General features: G+C 37.4%; 1 protein-coding gene across 7 annotated transcripts in view; it reads right to left on the bottom strand.

The window, feature by feature from the left end:
• The window catches only part of LOC309867026 (uncharacterized protein), a 173,056-nt gene that overhangs the window by 75,033 nt on the left and 76,884 nt on the right, over positions 1–21,139 (bottom strand). For 3 of the 7 annotated variants that reach the window (XM_082735248.1, XM_082735252.1, XM_082735253.1), the window contains one exon: positions 15,114–15,371. The exons of 3 other annotated variants lie outside the window; for them this stretch is intronic. Coding sequence is in view for 1 of the 4 variants with exons in the window: in XM_082735253.1 (XP_082591379.1) it covers positions 15,341–15,371 (31 nt within the window). In the remaining 3 variants the exon portion in view is untranslated. Of the gene's footprint in view, positions 1–15,113; positions 15,372–17,048; positions 17,177–21,139 lie in introns of those variants that run through there. One more of the 7 variants, XR_014312931.1, reaches the window with a different exon arrangement.

Below are 21,139 nucleotides of genomic sequence, written 5' to 3'. Positions count from 1 at the left end.
TAATTCTGTCTCTTTACTTGATTTTAACTTTTAGCTTGCTGGTGCAGAGATTTGCATTGTCTTTCCAAATAACTGTGAGCACATTTGAACCTACCACTAGAGAAGGCACCCCTGCTCTAAAGATGAGTTCACTAGGAAGCATCCTGCCTGCTGTATTTTAGCTGGAGCTGACCACAAACTTCCCAACTCACTGGATATTGACTCTAGGGAAGGAAAATCATAAAATGAACTGCAGATTACATCCCTACTATAGGTTATCCTATGTTTCTTTCTAGAAAGCTGAAAATATGTCTCATAAAAATTATTTTACTTAGGGGCACCTGGATGGTTCAGTCAGTTAAACATCCCACTCTTGGTTTTGGCTCAAGTCACAATCTCAGGGTCATGAGATCAAGCCTTGTCTGCTCTGCATTGGGTGTGGAGTCTGCTAGAGATTCTCTCTTCCTCTCCTACCCCTTCTACCACTCCTCCCCCACTGCACATGTGCATGCTTTGAAAGAAAGAAAGAAAGATAGACAATCTTTTTTCAAAAATATTTTACTTAATTCTAAAGTAAAAAGATTTCTGAGGACCATTTTATTACATTTATGTTGTTGATTAAGCAAAAAGAGAACCAATTAAATCATTAACCAAGTACATTCAACTCAAGTTTCCTTTCTTGCTGATTTCTTGATTCCTGGTCAAGTCTTTCCTCTTTACCAAGTCCTTCTCCTCCATGCTCATTCTCTATTTTGTGCCCCAATCTAGTCTTGCTTCTTTCCCATCCATGCAAATGCCAGTTCTTTCCTGGCTCACCTCATCGCTAGGCTAACAAATCCTACCTACCCAGATTTGTTAGCAATTATTATCATATTCAGATCAGCCTGCAACATGATCAACCCTCTGTCTGCCAAGCTATGTTTCCTTATTTAAGTCATTGTTTCCCAGGCTACTTCCTTGAGGACAACTGAAAACTTCTTTGCAGTTCTTCATCCACTTTAATAACAATAGCCACAATTTTTTTAAAATGGCTAGCTAGCATTTATGGATCCTCTTTAGTATAGCATTTCTCTAAATTTTTTGTATACGTCATTGCATTTAAATTTTATAGCAACTTTGTGACATGAGTATTATTATGCCAACCCGACAGATTAGGTAACTGAGTAATACAGCTGTTAAATAACCTATCAGGTCTCACAGCTAAGAAATGGCAGAGCCAGGACTACCTGACTTCCAAGCCCTGTGTGTAGTACACAGTTGAGCAGACCACTTCCACCTGTCCCTAATTAGAGTCTAGGTGGGCACAAAAGTGACTCAAAGCACATGCTGAAGGAACCCTGTGCCTCCAAAGTATTTTCTCTACTTTTACATTTTCTACAAAATAAGTTCTGTAGACCTTAACATTCCTATTTTTCTTGAATTTCAGCTTTTCTCAAAGCTTCCTCTTCCCTTACCAGCCCATCAACTACTCGGCTGAGACATCAGGGACCCCCCTGCCAGGCACATTCCTATCTACCAGATAGCATTCTCACTCCACATGGACATTAGCTCATATCTATATACTCACAATGACTCCTATTTCCTGCTCAGGAGCTATAATATCCATACATATATGAGAAGAGGGAATTTGCCACAAAATATCACTAGGTTGCCAGTCTGTAGCATTTGAATGCATAATTTGTACAGAAGCAAAAACTTGTTAGCAATCTGAGTTCATTTAGTTTTATTAGTTGTTGATTTAAATTAAAAAGTTAGGGATAATTACATTTTGATAATCCCTAAGCCACTTCTGACAGACTAAGCCTAGTACACATTTGAAAATGACACTTGTATAATAACTGCTTGTAAGGCAAAACTGAGGATTAAAGCTATAAGCTTGGATTTTAATATTCAAATACATAAAATGAACCAAAATAATAATGCAGATATCCTTTGTTACACAGAAATTTTTCATGTAGAAATTTGGAGATTACAGAATTAAAACACAAGGAAGGGCTTCAATACTCAAAGAGTCAAAAGAAAAATAACAGTGAAATAGACTTGAGTTTTGCTTTGTTTTGCTCTGTATTCATCCATAAGAAAAACATGCCTATTCCTCATTACGTTATATGCCTTTTAAAAATTAGTTTGGTTGAAAAATGGGATATCAACAGCTATCAGTGTAAAGAGGGTAAGTATGTGAACCAGTATACCTTAAATTTCAATTATCTGGAAAATAATTCAAATAACGGTTGTTTTCTTTTTCCACAAGTGTGGTGTCATAGCTCATTGTCAATGGGACACTTGCTTCAGTCATAGTCCCAGTAACAGTAGCATGTACCCACACTCTCTTATGAACATCTGTATGTCAGTAGGATCAGAAGAGTCTGTAACTGTAAGGAAAAGGTTCCTTGGTACAAACTTGACCTGATCAAACAATGATTTTGGCTCTGACACAGTCTTTCTATGACCAACTAAGCCTGCTGCGTTAAGCTAAAGATGGTATAATAGCTCTTTATACTCATCCAGCTTTACTCTGGCACAATATCATAGAAGACACCTGATCAAAAAACCCCAAATAAAACCTTCCCATTTTGCTTTTGCTCATATACAATCCAAACCACCTCATGCCCACTGTCTCCTTCTAATTACTACTTCTATACATTCCACTTCAGACAAGTGTGCCCGGACCTCCTTATCTATCCATCTCACATCACTGGTCCAGCTTAGGCAGAGCTTAGAAGATCCACTCATCCCCATCTCTTCCAAGCCCATTAGAAGATCTCTTTTAATCGAGACAGTTCTTCAAAATCCACCATTCCTCTTGCTGTTGAACTTAGAAATTGAATCACATGCATTTGTCCTATACCTAAATCATGACCCCACCAAAACGATAGGGATTTTTTTAAAAAAGGTATAATAAACAAGGGCAAGGAGAGATATGAGTGAGGCAATATTGAAAACAGGAAACTGAAAGGAGTTTTACCCTCCACACACAGGTTAATTCTCTGGAATAAACCTGAGGGAACTCAGACTCTGGATATCAGAGTCAGAGAAGGTGCGTGAGGCAAGTGCTAGAAACAAAAAGTTTCCTAAATGCTGGGCCTACCTAACCTTTTATTTCAAACTGCTCCTTGAATGCTTACAGGGAAGCATATGACCCCTGATTAGAAATTAAATTTTTCTCTAACAAAAAACTGAACAGGCCCAGAAAAAGGACCTACATTTGCTGACTTTTGGGAGATATACCCCCTCTCCAACCCAAGTTAAAATCCAGCTCACTTCCCACAAGTAGGTAAACCCTGGCCTCACATATAGAAAGCTTCCAATCAGCCTTTCAATGCCCTGCTTGTGAATATAACTGGACATATGAGAATGATCAGAAGGTTAAGAAAAGTCTCCAACATGCAAAGAAGAAAACCAACAAGCAGAAAACAGTAGCCTGGAAAAAATATAAAAATAAAGGATGCAAAATGGATAAAACTATATAAATAATATCTTAAATGAGGTAAGAAACAATAGCACCTTTTTCTTTGTCTTTTTTTTTTTTTTAAGATTTTATTTATTTGACAGAGGGGACAGAGCAAGAGAGGGGACACAAGTAGGGGTAGTGGGAGAGGGAGAAGTAGGCTTCCCGCTGGACAGAGAGACTGATGCAGGGCTCGATCCCAGGACCCTAGGATCGTGACCTGAGCCAAAGACAGACACTTAACTACTGAGCCACCCAAATAGCACCTTTTCCTTAAGATTTATTTATTCATTTTAGAGAGAGAAAGAGAGGGAGTGCTCACATGCACGAGTACAGGGAGGGGCACTTGAGAGGTAAAGAGAGAGAGAATTCTCAAGCAGACTCCCCACTGAGCATGGAGCCTGAGGCAGGGCTCAATCCCAAGACCTTGAGATCATGACCTGAGCTGAAATCGAGTCCATTACTTAATGGACTGAACCACCCAGGATCCCCAGGATATCACTTTTAAAATGGTATTTTTTTTAACATCTTTTTAAAAAAGATGAAATTAGAGAAAATTAAGAGCCCTCAGAAATTAAAATATGATGGCATAAATTTGAATTTTTTAAATAGCTTGGAAAATAATGTTACCTCTCTTAGAGAGTAGAACAAAAAGATAAAGAGTTGAAAAATAAGCAGAAAAAGATAAGAGATTTAGAGGATTCTTTCAGAACATTTACTATCTAAGAGTAACTCCACAAAGACAGAAAAGAGAATACAGAGGAAATAATCAAATAAATCACCTAAGACAAATTCCCAGAACTGAAGGATATATCCCAGATTAAAAAGAGAGATTAAGTGCCAAATGGTATGAAAAACACACACTTAACCACCCACCCACCAAGACTTATCACTGTGAAATTCAGAACACTCATAGAAAAGATCACAAAAGAATCCAGTGAGAAATACATACCTACATGTATGTGTGCATGTATATATATAGCACTGGAAACAGAATAGGAAGCCCCAACAGCAATGTTGGAGTACAGAATATAAAGAATTGATGTGTTCAATATTCTGAGGAAGATACAGTTTTAATTCACAATGCTGTATTAAACAAAACTATTAATCAAATATGAAGATGAAATAAATATTTTTCAGACATGCAAAAAGCATAAAAAATTATTTTTCATACATCCTTTCTTAAGCAGCTACTGAAGATTTATTTTTAGAAAACAAGGAAGGAAGACATGAGACTCAGAAATATAGTGCATCATCAGGATGGCAGCAACAAAGTTATTTTCAATCCATAATTCAGAAATTCTAATTTAAAAAGAGGGAAAAAAAAAACAAAATATAAAATTACTTACTCTAAAAACAGTCTTTTGACAAAGTTGGAGAAATAAAATCAATTTACCAACTTCTACTACCATATTTCCTTAACTAAAATAACCTCTTTCCTTGCTTTAGCCCTTCAATGGACTGTTTAGGCAACAGTCCATTGAATTGTAGAGGGTTCAAAAGGTCTTTTCAACTATGAAAAATATTGCTATCTGAACCAGAAAATATTGATAGTTTATCATTTTCTCAAGTTAGTCAAATATTTTTCTTCCACATATTTTCTGGCCTCCAAAATTGATATGTGAGATTAGAGATTATAATTTATCCTTCATTGTAACTCCTAAAGTCCTCAACATACAGTAAGTGCTCAAGAAACAACTGTGTAATATACATGACTTTGAGTGTATCATAATTAAAATGTAATTATTCACATGAGTTGCTACCTCAGGCGTGAAGATGCTTCATGGTGCTATGGAGGAAGATGGCAAAGAACTGCTTAAAGAAGACCCACCAGGAGTAAACTAATAAAGTGGGACACACCAGCATTTTGAAGAACATGGTAGGAAGAGAGCAGACCTTCCCTAAATATCAAATGATAGAAGTATGCTACTTAAAGACTATACTTTGAGCAAATACTAGGCAAAGACTATGAGATTTCTGTGATTCTGATTATGGTCCTAAAACAAAAAATTGACGATCAGGAATAGATGGTATGTAAGTGACTCTTAATCTCACAAAACAAACTGAGGGTTGCTGGGGGGAGGGAAGTCAGGAGAGGAGGGTTGGGTTATGGACATTGGGGAGGTAATGTGCTATGGTGAGTGCTGTGAAGTGTGTAAACCTGGTGATTCACAGACCTGTACCCCTGGGGATAAAAATACATTATATGTTTATAAAAGAATAAAAAATTCAATTTAAAAAAATATGTTTAGTTCTGAAAAAAAAAAAAAAAAAGAATGGATGGTATGAGAAATGTAGGAGTATATCCCTGAGATGAACAAAGGGAAGAAAGGGAAGAAAGAAGGGAGGAAAATGTTTGGGAGACAGAAAAGATGAAGAGAGCTAAAAAGGGAAGAAAGGAAAAAGAAATCCAAAAGCAACATAATACACAGAACTATCCTTAGTGTTAAGTAAAGATTATCCTGAGTACCTGCACAGAAATCAGTGTCAGAATTCACTATTTTTTTCATTTATTTAACTAACATGTATATTGTGACTCTAGGTGCCATGCCAGGAATTAAGGATTTAACAATGAACCCTATACCATGAAAACTCTATTCATGGAGTTTACGATTTGTAAATAGATGTATACATTCCTAATAAAATATATCATTTTCTCACATTATTGTTTTTATAATTCACAATATATCCTTTTGTGTTCTCATTACAATCTAGAATTAAACAAACAAACAAACAAACAAACAAAAAAGCCTGGGTGGCTCAGGGATGTCTGGTTGGCTCAGTTAAATGTCTGCCTTCAGTCTAGGTCATTGTCCCAGGGTCCTGGGATTGAGTCCCACATCAGGCTCCTCGCTCAGTGGGGGCCTGCTTCTCCCTCTGTCTGCTGCCCCTTCTGCTTGTGCTCTTTCTCTCTCTCTCTCTCTGACAAATAAATAAAATCTTCAAAAAAAAATTTTTTTTAATAGAATAAAAAAAATTCTAGGCCCTAACTAGATTGGTTTTACTAGACCATACTCTGGGTTTAAAGGTGGGGATGAGAGAATGCCAGTGGTATAAAGCCAAATGAGCAGCACTCCATGGGAGCATGTTTTCCTGCGATTTCTTTTTCTTTGGGTATACTACATATTACAGTTCCTGATTCATTTTTATTGCTGCTGTTGATGCTAAAAGCGACATCTAGAAACTAGGGATTAAAAATTTTCAACTCCACATGAGCTCAAGGTTATAGCCTCAGACCTTATACAAGTAACTAATCAATTTTGCCAAGGTTCTCACTAATAGAATCTGCAAGATCAAGACTGGTGTGTCAAGGGTCACTTTGTACTAAGATATATTTTAAAAGCTACAGTCTTTTGGAATTCTGTTTTCCTCTGTAGCCCACTAAGCCACCGGGATATACTGAAGCAGGATTTCAATAAAGCCTAAGCTCTTATTTTACATGCAGAATTGAAACCAAACAGAGAAGACCTGAAATTCAGTTGTAAGCAAGTGTTCGGGCAAGTTATTTTATGCATCTCTCCTACAACACAGACTGGAAACTATAGCTCTAAAATTGATCCCACTGGGACCTGAAGCAAAACATTGTCCAGGATGAATGCACTGTGCTAATTGCTCTCCTCTATCCATTTGTTGTTCCCCATCCTTCCTGGGTTTTCTCCTTCTCTCCTTACCTCTGCCCCTTGGTGATCTCTCATAAGAGGGGAAATTTGTTTCCTTTTTCCCTTACAGAATCAAAAGGAAATACTCATAAGAAAGGTATTGTCTGAAATAAGAACTAAGAGGACAAAGGGCACGTTCAAGAAAAGAATTCCTTAAAAGCTATTTCACATTTGAATATGTTTTCACTCACCAACCTATCCAACTGAATTCTTTAGAGACTGGAAAAAGAAACACCCCAATTCTTTTATAGAAGACTAATAAGGTCATTCACCCCTTCGCCTCTTCTCACTTGCTTAAGCCACCCTAATAAGAAGCGAATTCCCCTTTCCTCTCTTTATTTTCATTGTGTGTGTCAAAGCCTCAGATGCACATTTTATTATTCTGGAGTCCTTGTTGGACGAAGATATTTGAGATGTGAGGGGCATGTTAAGAAACCATTTATAGCTTATATAACAGAGCTTTAAAAAGCCCAGGGTCAACACAGCAGTGTCTTTTTCACCTAAAGCCAAATTTTTAAGCCAAGGGAAAAAGAAAAAGAGTGTTCTGAGTTTTATTTACCACATACTGACAATTCAAAGAAAAACAAAAATAGCAGAGTCTAAATGCACTATTACTGACTCTTCAATGCAGAAAAAAAATGATTTTTGAATGTTCCAAATGAAAAATGTTGAAATTACAATACTTCAAAATTGTTGCTTGACAATGCTTCTGTGTCCTGGCTTATATTTAGAAACATCTCTAGAGCCAGAATTTCCCTTTTCTAAAATAGTATAAACTTCTTTATCCTGAAAACTTGGGTTTCTAAACATTTTGATCATAATGGTGATGATGATTACAAGAACTTACTCTCAAAACTTTTATTTTGAATCACCTGGGTGGCTCAGTGGGTTAAAGCTGCTGCCTTCCGCTCAGGTCATGATCCCAGAGTTCTTGGATCTAGCCAGCTTGGTTGAGCTCCGTACTTGATGGGAGCCTGCTTCTCACTCTGCTCACCCCCCCCCGCCCCCCGCTTGTACGGATGCCTGTGTACTCTCTCTCGCACACACATACATATAAATCAAAACTCTTCAAAGTGTAGGGATAGAGGGCACATACCTCAATATCATCAAAGCCATCTATGAAAAACCCACCACAAATATCATTCTCAATGGAGAAAAACTGAAAGCTTTTCTGCTAAGGTCAGGAACACAGCAGGGATGTCCATTATCACCACTGCTATTCAACATAGTACTAGAGGTCCTAGCCTCAGCAATCAGACAACAAAAGGAAATTAAAGGCATCCAAATCAGCAAAGAAGAAGTCAAATTATCACTCTTCGCAGATGATATGATACTATATGTGGAAAACCCAAAAGACTCCACTCCAAAACTGCTAGAACTTATACAGGAATTCAGTAAAGTGTCAGGATATAAAATCAATGCACAGAAATCAGTTGCATTTCTCTACACCAACAGCAAGACAGAAGAAAGAGAAATTAAGGAGTCAATCCCATTTACAATTGCACCCAAAACCATAAGATACCTAGGAATAAACCTAACCAAAGAGACACAGAATCTATACTCAGAAAACTATAAAGTACTCATGAAAGAAATTGAGGAAGACACAAAGAAATGGAAAAATGTTCCATGCTCCTGGATTGGAAGAATAAATATTGTGAAAATGTCTATGCTACCTAAAGCAATCTACACATTTAATGCAATTCCTATCAAAGTACCATCCATCTTTTTCAAAGAAATGGAACAAATAATTCTAAAATTTATATGGAACCAGAAAAGACCTCGAATAGCCAAAGGGATATTGAAAAAGAAAGCCAACGTTGGTGGCATCACAATTCCGGACTTCAAGCTCTATTACAAAGCTGTCATCATCAAGACAGCATGGTACTGGCACAAAAACAGACACATAGATCAATGGAACAGAATAGAGAACCCAGAAATAGACCCTCAACTCTATGGTCAACTAATCTTTGACAAATAAATCTTTTTTTAAAAAAACTTCTATTTTTATGAAAAGACATTAGAATGAGAAAATAGTATTGGTTATCAGTAACTTGAATTCTTTTTTTTTTTTTCTTAAGATTATTTATTTATTTATTTATTTGAAAGACAGATCACAAGTAGGCAGAGAGGCAGGCAGAGAGAGAGAGAGGAGGAAGCAGGCTCCCCGTTCAGCAGAGAGCCCAACGCGGGGCTCGATTCCAGAACCTCGGAATCATGCCCTGAGCCGAAGGCAGAGGCTTTAACCCACTGAGCCACCCAGGCACCCCAGTAACTTGAATACTAAGACAATTTTACTCTTCTCTGCTAAGAGACCGAAACAGCAGTCTAAGGAGTTCAAGAAATTCTCTTAATTTCCATTAATCCTTGCCTTAAAGGAATCTGGTTACTAGTTGGTAAACTTTTGGCAAATTGCCAACCTAGGAGGTACCCAAATATAATAGTTTCTGTTAAGTCTCTTAAGAGTCACATTCAGAAAAAGATGCCTAAATAAGGAGTGTGCCAGTGTATGGGATTTAGGTGAGCAAGAGTGCAAAAACGGGTTAGATTCCTTGAAAGGGAATTGACACTGCATTTACAGATAATAGAGATGGTTCTGTCAGTCATCTCCTACCAATCTATCGAACCCATTCAGATCAATCTTCCTTCTCCTACCTATCATCTCTTCTCTCCTGTCCAGATACTTTCTGACCTCTGCTAAATCCTTTTCAAAGAAAATTGAGGTCAGGACATATGAAAAAAAAAAAAAATATATATATATATATATATAATATATTATAAATATAATATATATAATAAATATAATATATTATAAATATATAAGATATTTATATATTTAATATATATTATATTTATTATATATTATATTATAAATATTTATATTTTATATAAATATCATATAAATTTATTATATTTTATATATAAATATTTATATATTTATATATAATATATATTATATAATATTTATATATTTATAATATATTATATTTATAATATAATATATTATAATTATATATTAAATATATATATTTATAATATATATATATATATAAAATAGCACAGATGAAAGATTACCACCTCTCTAGTTCACTTCTTTACTTCTACCTTCTCATACATTTTCAAGAAAATTCCCCCTTCTCTCTCCTCAAGTACAAAATAGTTATTTTGTTGAATTAACCCAAAAGAAACTTTTGGGGAGGGTTTGTGATCACAGTGGCCATTGGGCTTGGAAATGCAGTCACCCTGTGTTGCAATCCTCCATCAAGTCCAGTGAGGGGTACAAATCCAGGCTCCAATCCCTCCAATCAAGGGATCTGGCAACAGTCACCAGCCCTGAAGAGCCAGGGGATAAACTGCACTCTTGAGTCAGACTCTAGGCCTGAACCCTCACTCTGCTAACTGCTTGTTATTTCAACATGAGCAAGTATGCATCTGGAAAATGGGTTGCTGATGATAATTTTAGTACCAATATTCCTAGCATTATCATGAGGTTTAAGTAAGTGAACACTCATGAAGTACCAAAATACTTAGAATAGTGCCTGGCTCATAGGCTATCTAAATTAACTTGTCAAAGTAAAATTTAGGCTTGTTAAAATGGTTTTAAAATTTACAAAACCAGTGCTCAAACTCCTGAGCTATGGAGCCTAAATTAGTTTTAAAATTTAGATTGTAATCTATGTATTACTTACATTTGTGATTAAAATATAATCAGTCATTTTTGCTACTTTACTTTTTTGAGTTTTACATTCTTGAACTCAGAAGCCATTGGGCTCCATTCTTCTACTTTACACAACACAAAATAAAACTAAAAATTGTATTTTTTAGATAAGCATCTTTGTGGGTTTTTTTCCCTAAACACTATAGTACCTAACAAAAGAACTTAAAGTTGAATGGATTATTGCAAAAAGCAACTCGTTTTTGGTAACATACACTTCTTTTCCAAATGACATAGGGAAATCTCTCTATGCTGTTTCCCTATAGTGTTTTCATTTACAGGCTGTGTTTCTAAGCACGAACACAGCTAAGTAGGAAAAAGAAAAAACTACTTCAGTTACTGAACCTTATAACCCAATACTAAAAGATGCAACCAAAGATGCCATTTTCCATCAAATAGCCATCTTGAATGCATTTCACTGTGATAGTTCCACGTTGGGACAGTATTTGAATAGAAGAAAATGGAAGCCAAGGCCAGTTTGAGCAGTGCTATGACATGCTACAGCCAGGACTTAGTGTGATTTGATTTAACCAGGTTTGTTGCATCATGAACTTCAGATTTTTCTCTGCGGTAAAACTCTTTGAATCGTGATTTTCAGCCAACATTTGCATCATCTGTTGTAATTTCCAGCCCACATTTGCATCACCAAAACATGCCTATGACCAAAGTCTCATACATATTCAGAAAGAAGTCTGTCCAGTAACTTTGTTCAGTAAAGAAGCACGGAACAAGCACTCAAAAGGTGGGGGTAGGGGGGGTGGAAAGGTGGGTTATTTATGTTAGGGTACGGAGTTGATCACCCCTCAATTAGATAGAGAACACTCTCGATAATGCAAGTCACACAGCGAGGTTTATTTCCAGCTAGTTGGGGTCCCAGTATCCACCCAGCGCAGCGGGTTTCAACAAGGACACCAAGCACTCAAAGCCATGGGCTTATATAGCATTTCCAAGGCACTTCTTCATAGCTACATACATATCTTGCACCCCACTTTGACAGTTTAACTTTGTTTAACCTTTTGCCACCCAGGTGTCACCCTGGGGCCATCCTGGTGGGTTAAGTGAGATTTAGGTTTAGAAGAAATTTAACTTTATTTACATTTCCTTCTGCCTCAGCCTCCTTCAGTTTTATGGTGCGACCTTAGGCCTTGAGGAACTGAGCCATTTGTCTCTGGAAATTGGGCCATTGAAGAGATAGCCCTTTTTGTTGTAAATCACCAGGACCTTTGCAAACCAAGGGAGACTCCTGTCTTGCAGGATTGTGATCTCTGCAAGTTAACTATTTGTTTTTCTTTAACATTTAGTCCCTGTGGCACCACCACCTAACTGCCCTGGTGGTATATGATTAAGTTGTTTTTCCAGGTTTAGGCTGGTTAGGGACACTCAGTAAAATGGCTTCCCGGCCTTCAGGATGGCCATTTTTATGCTAACCCACTCTTACATTGCAAGGTGCCAGCTTTTGCTTTGCCAAGATGGCTGTACTTATGTCAGGGCTAGACTCAAGGTGGGTACAGCCTTGTTTTTCTTGGCCTTCACATCTGGAACTGGTTTCTGGGACTTGTTTTTAAGTCCCCTGGGGGAGGGGAGCAGGGACAGTAAAATAGGTCCTTACAATTTATAGATAGGGGAAAAAAAAAAAAAAACCTTTCTGGGAACAAGGTATTTAAAGTTTTCAACTCAATACAAGTTTAGAGCTAGAGTTCCAAACATCAGGACAATAACTAATCAACTTAGCCACAACTGTCACCAACAGGCTTTGCAAGTTGAGACCAGACGGTCAAAGGTCTGCTACAAGAAGATTTACCATTTATTAAGTCATAGTTCTGTCCATCCTCTGCTCAGTTTCAAGCTGTGATCAATGAAGGGATGTCCTTCCAAAGCCCTGACATTCAGTATGGATGTTTCCTAACATTCAGTATGTTAAAAACACATATTGATTGATACCATTCCAATTTAAAATAATGATTTGATAGTAAAAGCCTTCACTTCACAAAACTTGAAAGCTATTTTAAAAGCAGATAAATATTCTTGCAAAGAAATTGCTCAGCAAAATCCCCCAAAGAAAAGTCTGTCAGAATTGTTTAATTGAGCATTCACTGTCTAATTAGAATTATGTGATTTCAATAATGTTTAACATTCATAAAATAAACCAGAATCCTTGTACTATGCATTCTCATATTAAAAGAAAAAACAACAAATCTAAAAGGATCAGTCAAGACGTGAAGAAGTAAAACTAAAAGCAGCAACAGATTTTAGAGTAGTACCCCATACATCATTTTGCTTTCATGCTAAGAAAACAGACTAAATATGAATGAAATGGGACAAGCTCACATCAACTACAAATGACAGTGACTTCAAATATGTGGCCTACACAAAGCTCAATGATTCTTTTTAGAAACACTAAATTGGAACTTGTCTGAGAAACACTTGACCAAAGCCTCAGTGATCATCCTCAAGTTGTATAAAAGAGTATCTAAGATTTTTTTTATTTAATCATCCAACTTTTCCTTTGGGGAGAGATAAACTTGAGTAACTCTTTGACTTACCTCTTAGCTTCCTCTCTGCTCCCCCCACACACACCATGAATTAACAACACTGATGATATTAGAAAACAAATGGCAATAATCAGCTTTTCTACATAACCTAGACTACGAAGCTAGTTTTTAATGGGGCGCCTGGGTGGCTCAGTGGGTTAAGCCGCTGCCTTTGGCTCAGGTCATGATCCCAGGGGCCTAGGGTTGAGTCCCATGTCAGACTCCTTGCTCAGCAGGGAATCTGCTTCTCTTTCTCCCTCTGCTGCTCCCCTCTCCCCAATTGTGCTTCTTTTTCTCACTTGCTCTCCTTCTCATAAATAAATAAATTTTTTAATATGGTTTTAGTTTTTATAATATTAGAATCCCACAGAATAGAGGTTTGCAAACTTTATAATATACTATAAACATTTTGGATATTATTAAATATTCTATTAATTATATTAGTAACTAAATTGTATTTAACTAATCTCTGAGATTACAGGTCATTTCATTTTTTATTATTATAAACAATGCTCTGATAAATATCCCAGCAGATTAATAAAAAACTATTTTCTTAGAACACATTTCTAGGGTGCCTGGGTGGCTCAGTGGGTTAAGCCGCTGCCTTCGGCTCAGGTCATGATCTCAGGGTCCTGGGATCGAGTCCCACATCGGGCTCTCTGCTCAGCAGGGAGTCTGCTTCCTCCTCTCTTTCTCTCTGCCTGCCTCTCTGCCTACTTGTGATCTCTCTCTGTCAAATAAATAAATAAAATCTTTAAAAAAAAAAAAAAGAACACCTTTTTAGAAGGCAATTGTTACTTTAAATTATATGTATGCATTGATGTTTTGAAATATACTGCCTAATTGCCTTCTAGAAGGCTCTTTTTAAATGTTTCATGTTTGGAGCACCTGTGTGGCTCAGTCAGTTAAGGCTCAGGTCATGATCCCCGAGTCCTAGGACTGAGTACCACATCAGGCTTTCTGCTCAGCAGGGAGTTGGCTTCTCCCTTTCCCTCTGCCCTTCTACCCACTTATGCTCTCTGTCTCTCTCTCAAATAAATAAATAAAATCTTAAAAAAAAAAAAAAAAAGTTCCATGTTTCACTTAATTGACTGTGCTCCCAGCTAGATTAGTAAAAACCATAGTCACCTAGACCTTTCCTGTGGTTCATTCAAAAGGCTTTCATGATAATAGCCTCCGGTAGCCAAAAAAATATCAATTGAAGCCAGTATGTCATTGCTGCATCATCACTGCCTATGGCCTAGAGATATCATTAAGAACAAATGTCTATGCAAGCATGTCTAACATCAGCACACAAAAGGTCATTCCTCAAGGGGTCATTCAACAAACATCATCCCTTTGCAATCACGTGGCATTCAAAGAGGGGAAAAAATTGCTTACATTTTCTAAAACTACTCAGAAATCCTCATTTCATATTTCAAGGACTTCTACACTGTCACAATATACCATTTATACTTAACAATAATTCCTAAATGAGTTTCTTTCAAAATACCTATTCTCTATACTGTTTTTTAAACAAAGATTCTTCCTGGTTGTGATTAATTTAAAGGTGAACCCACATAGTATAGCCGTTAAGAGCAAAATTAAGTTCAGTAATTGGCCTCCCTGTGTTTGAAGTGTTTTTCTGCTATATATCGCTTCTGTGGTCTTGAGCAAATCATTTAACCTCTCTGTACCTCAGTTTCTTCACATGTGAACTTTGAGTATAATAAAAGTAAAATTTTTCATGTAGTTTTTCTAAGCAAGCATTAATACAAAATGCTTAATACCATGTTTAACACATAATAAGCATTTAATATCAGTTGGTAGTTGTTACTATTAAGCAAAAATTGCCTTTGGCTCTTTGAAACTTGTTGTCCTTCATCATTTATCTGCCTAATAAAAGAATGTACATTCTGTGCAGCCTGTGAGGACATAAGGTCTTTTACATCTCTGTGATGCTAAAAGAACTTTCAGGATCCATGGAAGCCAGCAAGGGTGCAGTGTTGATTAGCAGTCAGATAAAATCCTCTTAGGCCCCTGGGTCATCCCAACATCTGCATCTGCAATGAAACAACACTGACATCTAGTGATCAGAAAGATAAATGACAGGGTTGGGCAAACAGCAAATATAATAAAAGTTTTTTGTCTTGGCCCAATGAGTTTTCCTATTATTTTAGGGAAAATGAGTTAAATCCTAGGTGGGTTTGGGCATAGCCTCTTTACATTCTTCTGGTTGCATAAAAAGTGTTCTGAAAAACTGAAATCCACACTATCCATCACATCAACTTTTATACTTTCATTTTAATCAATTTGTTTACCTTAAAAATCAGAAAAAGAGAAAAATATAAAAATATATTTAAGAGAAATATTAATATATGTTCATTTTACTTTCAAATCACATATAAAAGTAGATCAAATTAATGCAAATTAATTCAACATAATAACAATAGTCAAAAATATATTAATGGGCCTTCATTATAGATTAATTTGTGAATGCATTTTGTACAATTTTATAGTGAAGATCAAAGCAAATACCATTGTGTTAAATAAAACATAGCCAATCAACAATTTTTCTGTCTCCTTTCTATGTTTCTATAACAAAGAGGACAGGGGAAAGGATTTGCACATCTTTTTCAGGAAAGGGTTTGCACATCAATCATAAAATAAGCTTTAAAGAGAATTTCTTACAAATAAGTTAGAAGAGTAGTTACAGGAAATCCATCATTATCGGTCTATATTTACGGATATAATCCTGATATTCGTCTATATTTAAGTATCGTTTTCCCTTGTGGCACTTGGTTAAACCTTCGCAAGAAAGCCTGAAGATTTAATTCAGCAGCAGGACCTCAGATATGCTCATTGGAAATGCTAATAGAGCAATGAAATCAGGAGAACCAAACGGAGTGATCTCCTGAGCCAGCTGAACCATCAGTTCATCATCATCATTGCTAATAGCATCTACCAGTTGTAGAACATTTATTGTGTCTCATACTCTGCTAGGTTCTTCTAATTCATAATTGTTCATTTATTGAATAAATAGACTGTCTAGGGTGCTGCCAGATCAGGTAACAACACAGATGAGTCACAACAGATACAATCCCTGTCCTTACTGAGACTATAAACCACTGGAAATAGAGCAATAATCACACACTTATGGGCTGTGTTATGGGCTGAATTGTGATCCCCCCAAACCTCGTATCTTGAAACCCTATTCCCAGTATCTCAGAAAGTTACTGTTATTTGGAAACAGGGCCTTAAAGAGGTAAGTAAACTAAAATGAGACCATTAAGATGGACCTCAATCCAATCTGACTAGTGTCTTTATAAGAGGAGGAAATGCAGACGCACTGACACTAGGGATGAACACAGAGAGAAAAGACCATGTGAGGATTCAGTGAGCAAGTGGCCACCTGCAAAACGAGAGAGAGACCTAAAGAGAAGCCAAACCTGCTGACACCTTGATCTTACACTTCTAGCCTCGAGAATTGTGACTTCTATTGCTTACGCAAGCCAGACATGGTATTTTGTCAGGGCAGCTCTAGCAAACTAACACCCTGATCTCAGACTTGAGCCTCTGGAACTAGAAGAACTGAGAAATTTCTGTTGTTTATAAGCCACCCAGTCTATGGCACTTAGTTCTAACAGCCCAAACTGATGCAAATAGGAGGTAATTAAGTATAGAGAAGGTTATGAGGGTGGAGCCTCCATGACAGGATTAGTATCCTTATAAAAAGATACCTCAGAGCTTCCTCTCTACATCATATGAAGATACAGTGGGAAGGCAGCCATCTGCAAGCCAGGAGGAGGGTCCTTGCCAACAAGCAAATCTGACTGCACTGCGATCTTGGACTTCCCAGCTTCCAAAACTAAAAAATAAGTGTTGTTTAAGCCAACCAGACTATGGTATTTTGTTATAGCATCCTGAGCTAAGATGAGGGCGGGGAGGCAGGCATCATTATTTGGTTTGGTTTGGTATGGTTTAGTGGGAGATACAGAAATGTGTTTTAAAGCTGGTAAGAATCACACCATCTCTGAAAGACAGACATTTCGGTTCACGTATGATAAATCAGGACCCCACGGATTAGAAAGATTGATAAATCAGGACCCCAAGGATTAAAAAGATTAAGTGATTAGTCTTAAATAATAGAGCTAATAAGCAGTTGAACCAAATCCCAAAGCCAGGCCTATCTATTCTATCCACTTTGCCATGCTGCCTTTCAGTTAATATTTATTGTTCACCAAGTACATGCAAGACCAGAAGACATAAGTCAAATCTAATTAGAGTTGGGAAAAGACTCAGTAAATAAAATGTTGATATTACTCTAAAGGAACAGTATCTGTTCTCATCTATTATATCCAGAAAGACCTCTTCTTGCCCTTAGTATTGCCAACTCTGTATAATGACAACATGAAAATTCAGAGCTGCCTAGAGCAACCAGGACTTGGGAGACGGGATGAAGAAATGAGAGAGTAGGAAAGAGGGACCAAAGTCTTGATCTGAGCCTTGGTTTTAGTTATGTCATTCTTAGAGATCAATGGTGGTGGGGAAGGGAATCACTAACTTATGTAATGTCATTATTACTGCTATAGTTCTGATGGTATCATTTCATCTCATTCCTAACTCAGGTCTCTTCCTTATGAAGATTGTTAGTAGACACAATTAAAAGATATTCTCAATGAAACACACTATCGTTGTAAGGTTTGCACACCTTAACTACCACTTAAATTCCAGTAAGAAATAGCCCCTCAAGAATCCCAAGCACACACCTTGTTTAAGACCCTAACACCACTGGGTATTTGCTCTGTAGTTTTTGTACTTCCCCAGGGAGTATTTTAAAAAGAAGAAGAGCTGGAGATGTTCTATTGCAGTGACTTTCAACCTTAGCTGCATACTGGAATCACCTGAAAAGCTTTAAAAATATGGCTTTTAAAGAACACTGATGCCTGGGTCCTACCCCTCAGAGATTCTGATTCCATAGGCCTCAGATATGACCTATGTATTGGAATTTAAAAATTTTTCCAAGTTATTCAAATGTGTAACCACAGGCCACTAAGAGCCATATAAGGGGTCTCTGTGAGAGTTTTTGCCTGCAAGAAACAGTAAGGATTCACTTCGGGGCAGATACCATGCTGGATGCTATGACACAGATAAATAAGACAAGATTACTATCCTCAAGGGGTACCCTTCCTCACAGAAGGGTCAGATGTAAAACAATTACAATATCCTTAAAAGTTTTGCGATAGAGGTATAACCCAGACACCAACCACACTTCTAACTTAAAGGATTCCATTTGTTAATTTTCAAGATATTCAGAATACACAATTTTTTAAAAAAAAGATATTCAGAATATATTCACAACAGGTGAATTTTTCTCCAGGACCTTCAGAATTGTAGTTATCTGTACTCTGCTGCCACTAAGAGCCAGTAGAAACGCTCCAACATAGTCTGATCTTAAAGTAGATGCTCCCTTTCCCCAGCAGGAAACAGGGAACAGCAAAACTCGCTGTGGGATATGCTATTCTTTGGCTATTACAAACATCCTCCCTGCCTACCATTATCATTTCTCCCCTCTGCACAAGCATAACATCATTTTGTGCTCAGGTAAATATCAAAGAAGTCATGCTTCCTCCTGCTGGTCCAAAAGTTGAATCATGATCATATTGAAACTGTCAAAGTAATGCCTTTCCACTTGTGATAGTACTTTCCCACCCTCCTTTGAAACTTGAGGTAGCCGTGTGACACATTTCGGGCCAATAGAACGGAAGAGAGTGGGCTTCTGGAAAGATTTCTACATGACAGGGGATGGTTTGGGTCCTATTCTTCTTTTTTATGTATTAAAAGCAAATGTAATGTCTGGAACTAAGGCCGACATCTTAAGACCATGCAGAAACATGCACAAGCACAAAAAACCAACATGCTAAGAATAGTAGGTAGAAAAGGTTAAAGAACCTGAGTCCTCCTATATGACCTTACTGAGCATCTGCTCCAGCCCAGAACAGAATTTACCCAGACTGTTTACCCTATGCAAAAAATAAATCCGTTTGTTTAAGCTACTCTTAATTGAGTTTTCTGCTACTATGAAAATCATAATTAATTAATACACAGTTACTGTTTCCTTGCCACTTTGTCTTTTTGGCCTCCAAAACATTAGATAGTAATGTAATTATGAAGTTCTTCACTGAAGGGAAGTTCAGAAGAAATATACAGTGCAGAATAGACAAAACTGCCATTTTAAGACTTTCCCAAGCATCACTTAAGTGAGGCATCTCAAGATGTTGGCTATCATCCTTTACAAGGAAGATAATCATCTCGCAGCTCCCTCTGCTTCTGATCAGGCCCACTGCCCTAAAGTCCATTGCCTTCTTATGGGGGGGATTGTACTGTTAAACTAAAGAACTACATTTCCCAGGATCCCCTTCCCTGTATGGTTCTAAGGTAGGTTGGAGAAAAGAAGAACTTACATGATATTTGGAAGGCAGAAGTAAAACAGTGACCATCACTCTTTGGAGGTCATTGTTGACAAATATGGAAATGGAAACATGCAAAAGTAATGAGCTAGTTACATTTCATCCTCACTCTCCCCTGTTCTGGGTCAACTCTTCTTCTCAAATGCTGACCTTGTTAACCCCAACCCCCAATCTCCAGATAATTGGCTGATCCACCAGAGGCAAGAGCCACAAAGAGGCAAAAGCTTGCCACAGACCTTCCCCTTTACAGCCCCTCTTTGGTGGCGAGATAAGATGAGCCAGTCATTCATTTCTTTTCTGATCCTGCAGCTTTCAGATGAGTTGGTCATTCATTTCTTTTCTGATCCTGCAACTTTCCTTCCAGATCATCACTTGCACACCTCCTCAACTGTATAGTCTAATTCCTATAATAATTCCATTATTTCATAACCTTCATAGTGCCTCTGCTCCTCTAGCTGATATGGCTGTCCATCCACTACCTATTTTACACATAAAGAGGCTATTCTCAGTTTCTTCCTCCCATCAGGTGGTGAACAGTCCCATTCTATTACAGTTCTTTAGCTAAAGTAAACAGTATCTTCCCCTCCCCCAATCCCAGTTCCAGTTTCCCTCCTGCAATAGTAGCAAGCCTGCTGATTCCATTACTAAGGGACCAATTAAGTAAGCACTTTTCTCAGCAACAAACATTAGCTTTCCTTGGAGATAAATAATTCTCTATGTACAATAAAAAACCCTTTCTCCAATAGTAGGGCTCTGGCCTACCATGAAGAAATAACAGACAACTCATTTTCGTTCAGAACACCATAGTTCTTTTCACCTGGGTTGAGACCAAGCAGAGAGAGCCACAGAGCTGCACCCTGTTTCCCTGGTAAAGGTCCCGGTCCAGGTTGTATCCTTTTGAGTTACAGTCTCTCTGTAAGATTGGGAAAGGTTGAGGAGGTGCAGTTTTTTGGCAATCCTCCTACCATACAGTGTGAAATGGAGAACTGAAAAACACCAAAGATAAAGTAATCAGTGTAGCCAGAGGGATCTGGAAAAGGTTTCACATAGGAGGTTACACTTTAGCTGGGGCCTAAGACAAGTAGAACTTCTATTGTTAGAGAAGTTAGAGAAATGTCTCATAGTATCCCTCACTATCTGACTCTATCCATTACTGAGTCAACATATCAAGAGTTAGAATGAGAAGGGGACACAGCTTCAATTCCTATTTCAGGCAAACTAAAAAACTTCAGCATCCCATTGCAAGGAAAGAAGAGGAAGAAAAGTTTTCATAACAGTTCAGTAAAATATCAACCTTGGTTTTTCACACAATATTTCTAATCATATTTTTAATGCTATAATCCAATGGGTCATTACCCATA

This window comes from Mustela nivalis (assembly GCF_964662115.1).
Source record: "Mustela nivalis genome assembly, chromosome: 6".
Lineage (NCBI taxonomy): Eukaryota > Metazoa > Chordata > Mammalia > Carnivora > Mustelidae > Mustela > Mustela nivalis.
Note: the sequence above shows the minus strand (reverse complement) of the source record. Positions and strands in the feature narration are given on the sequence as shown.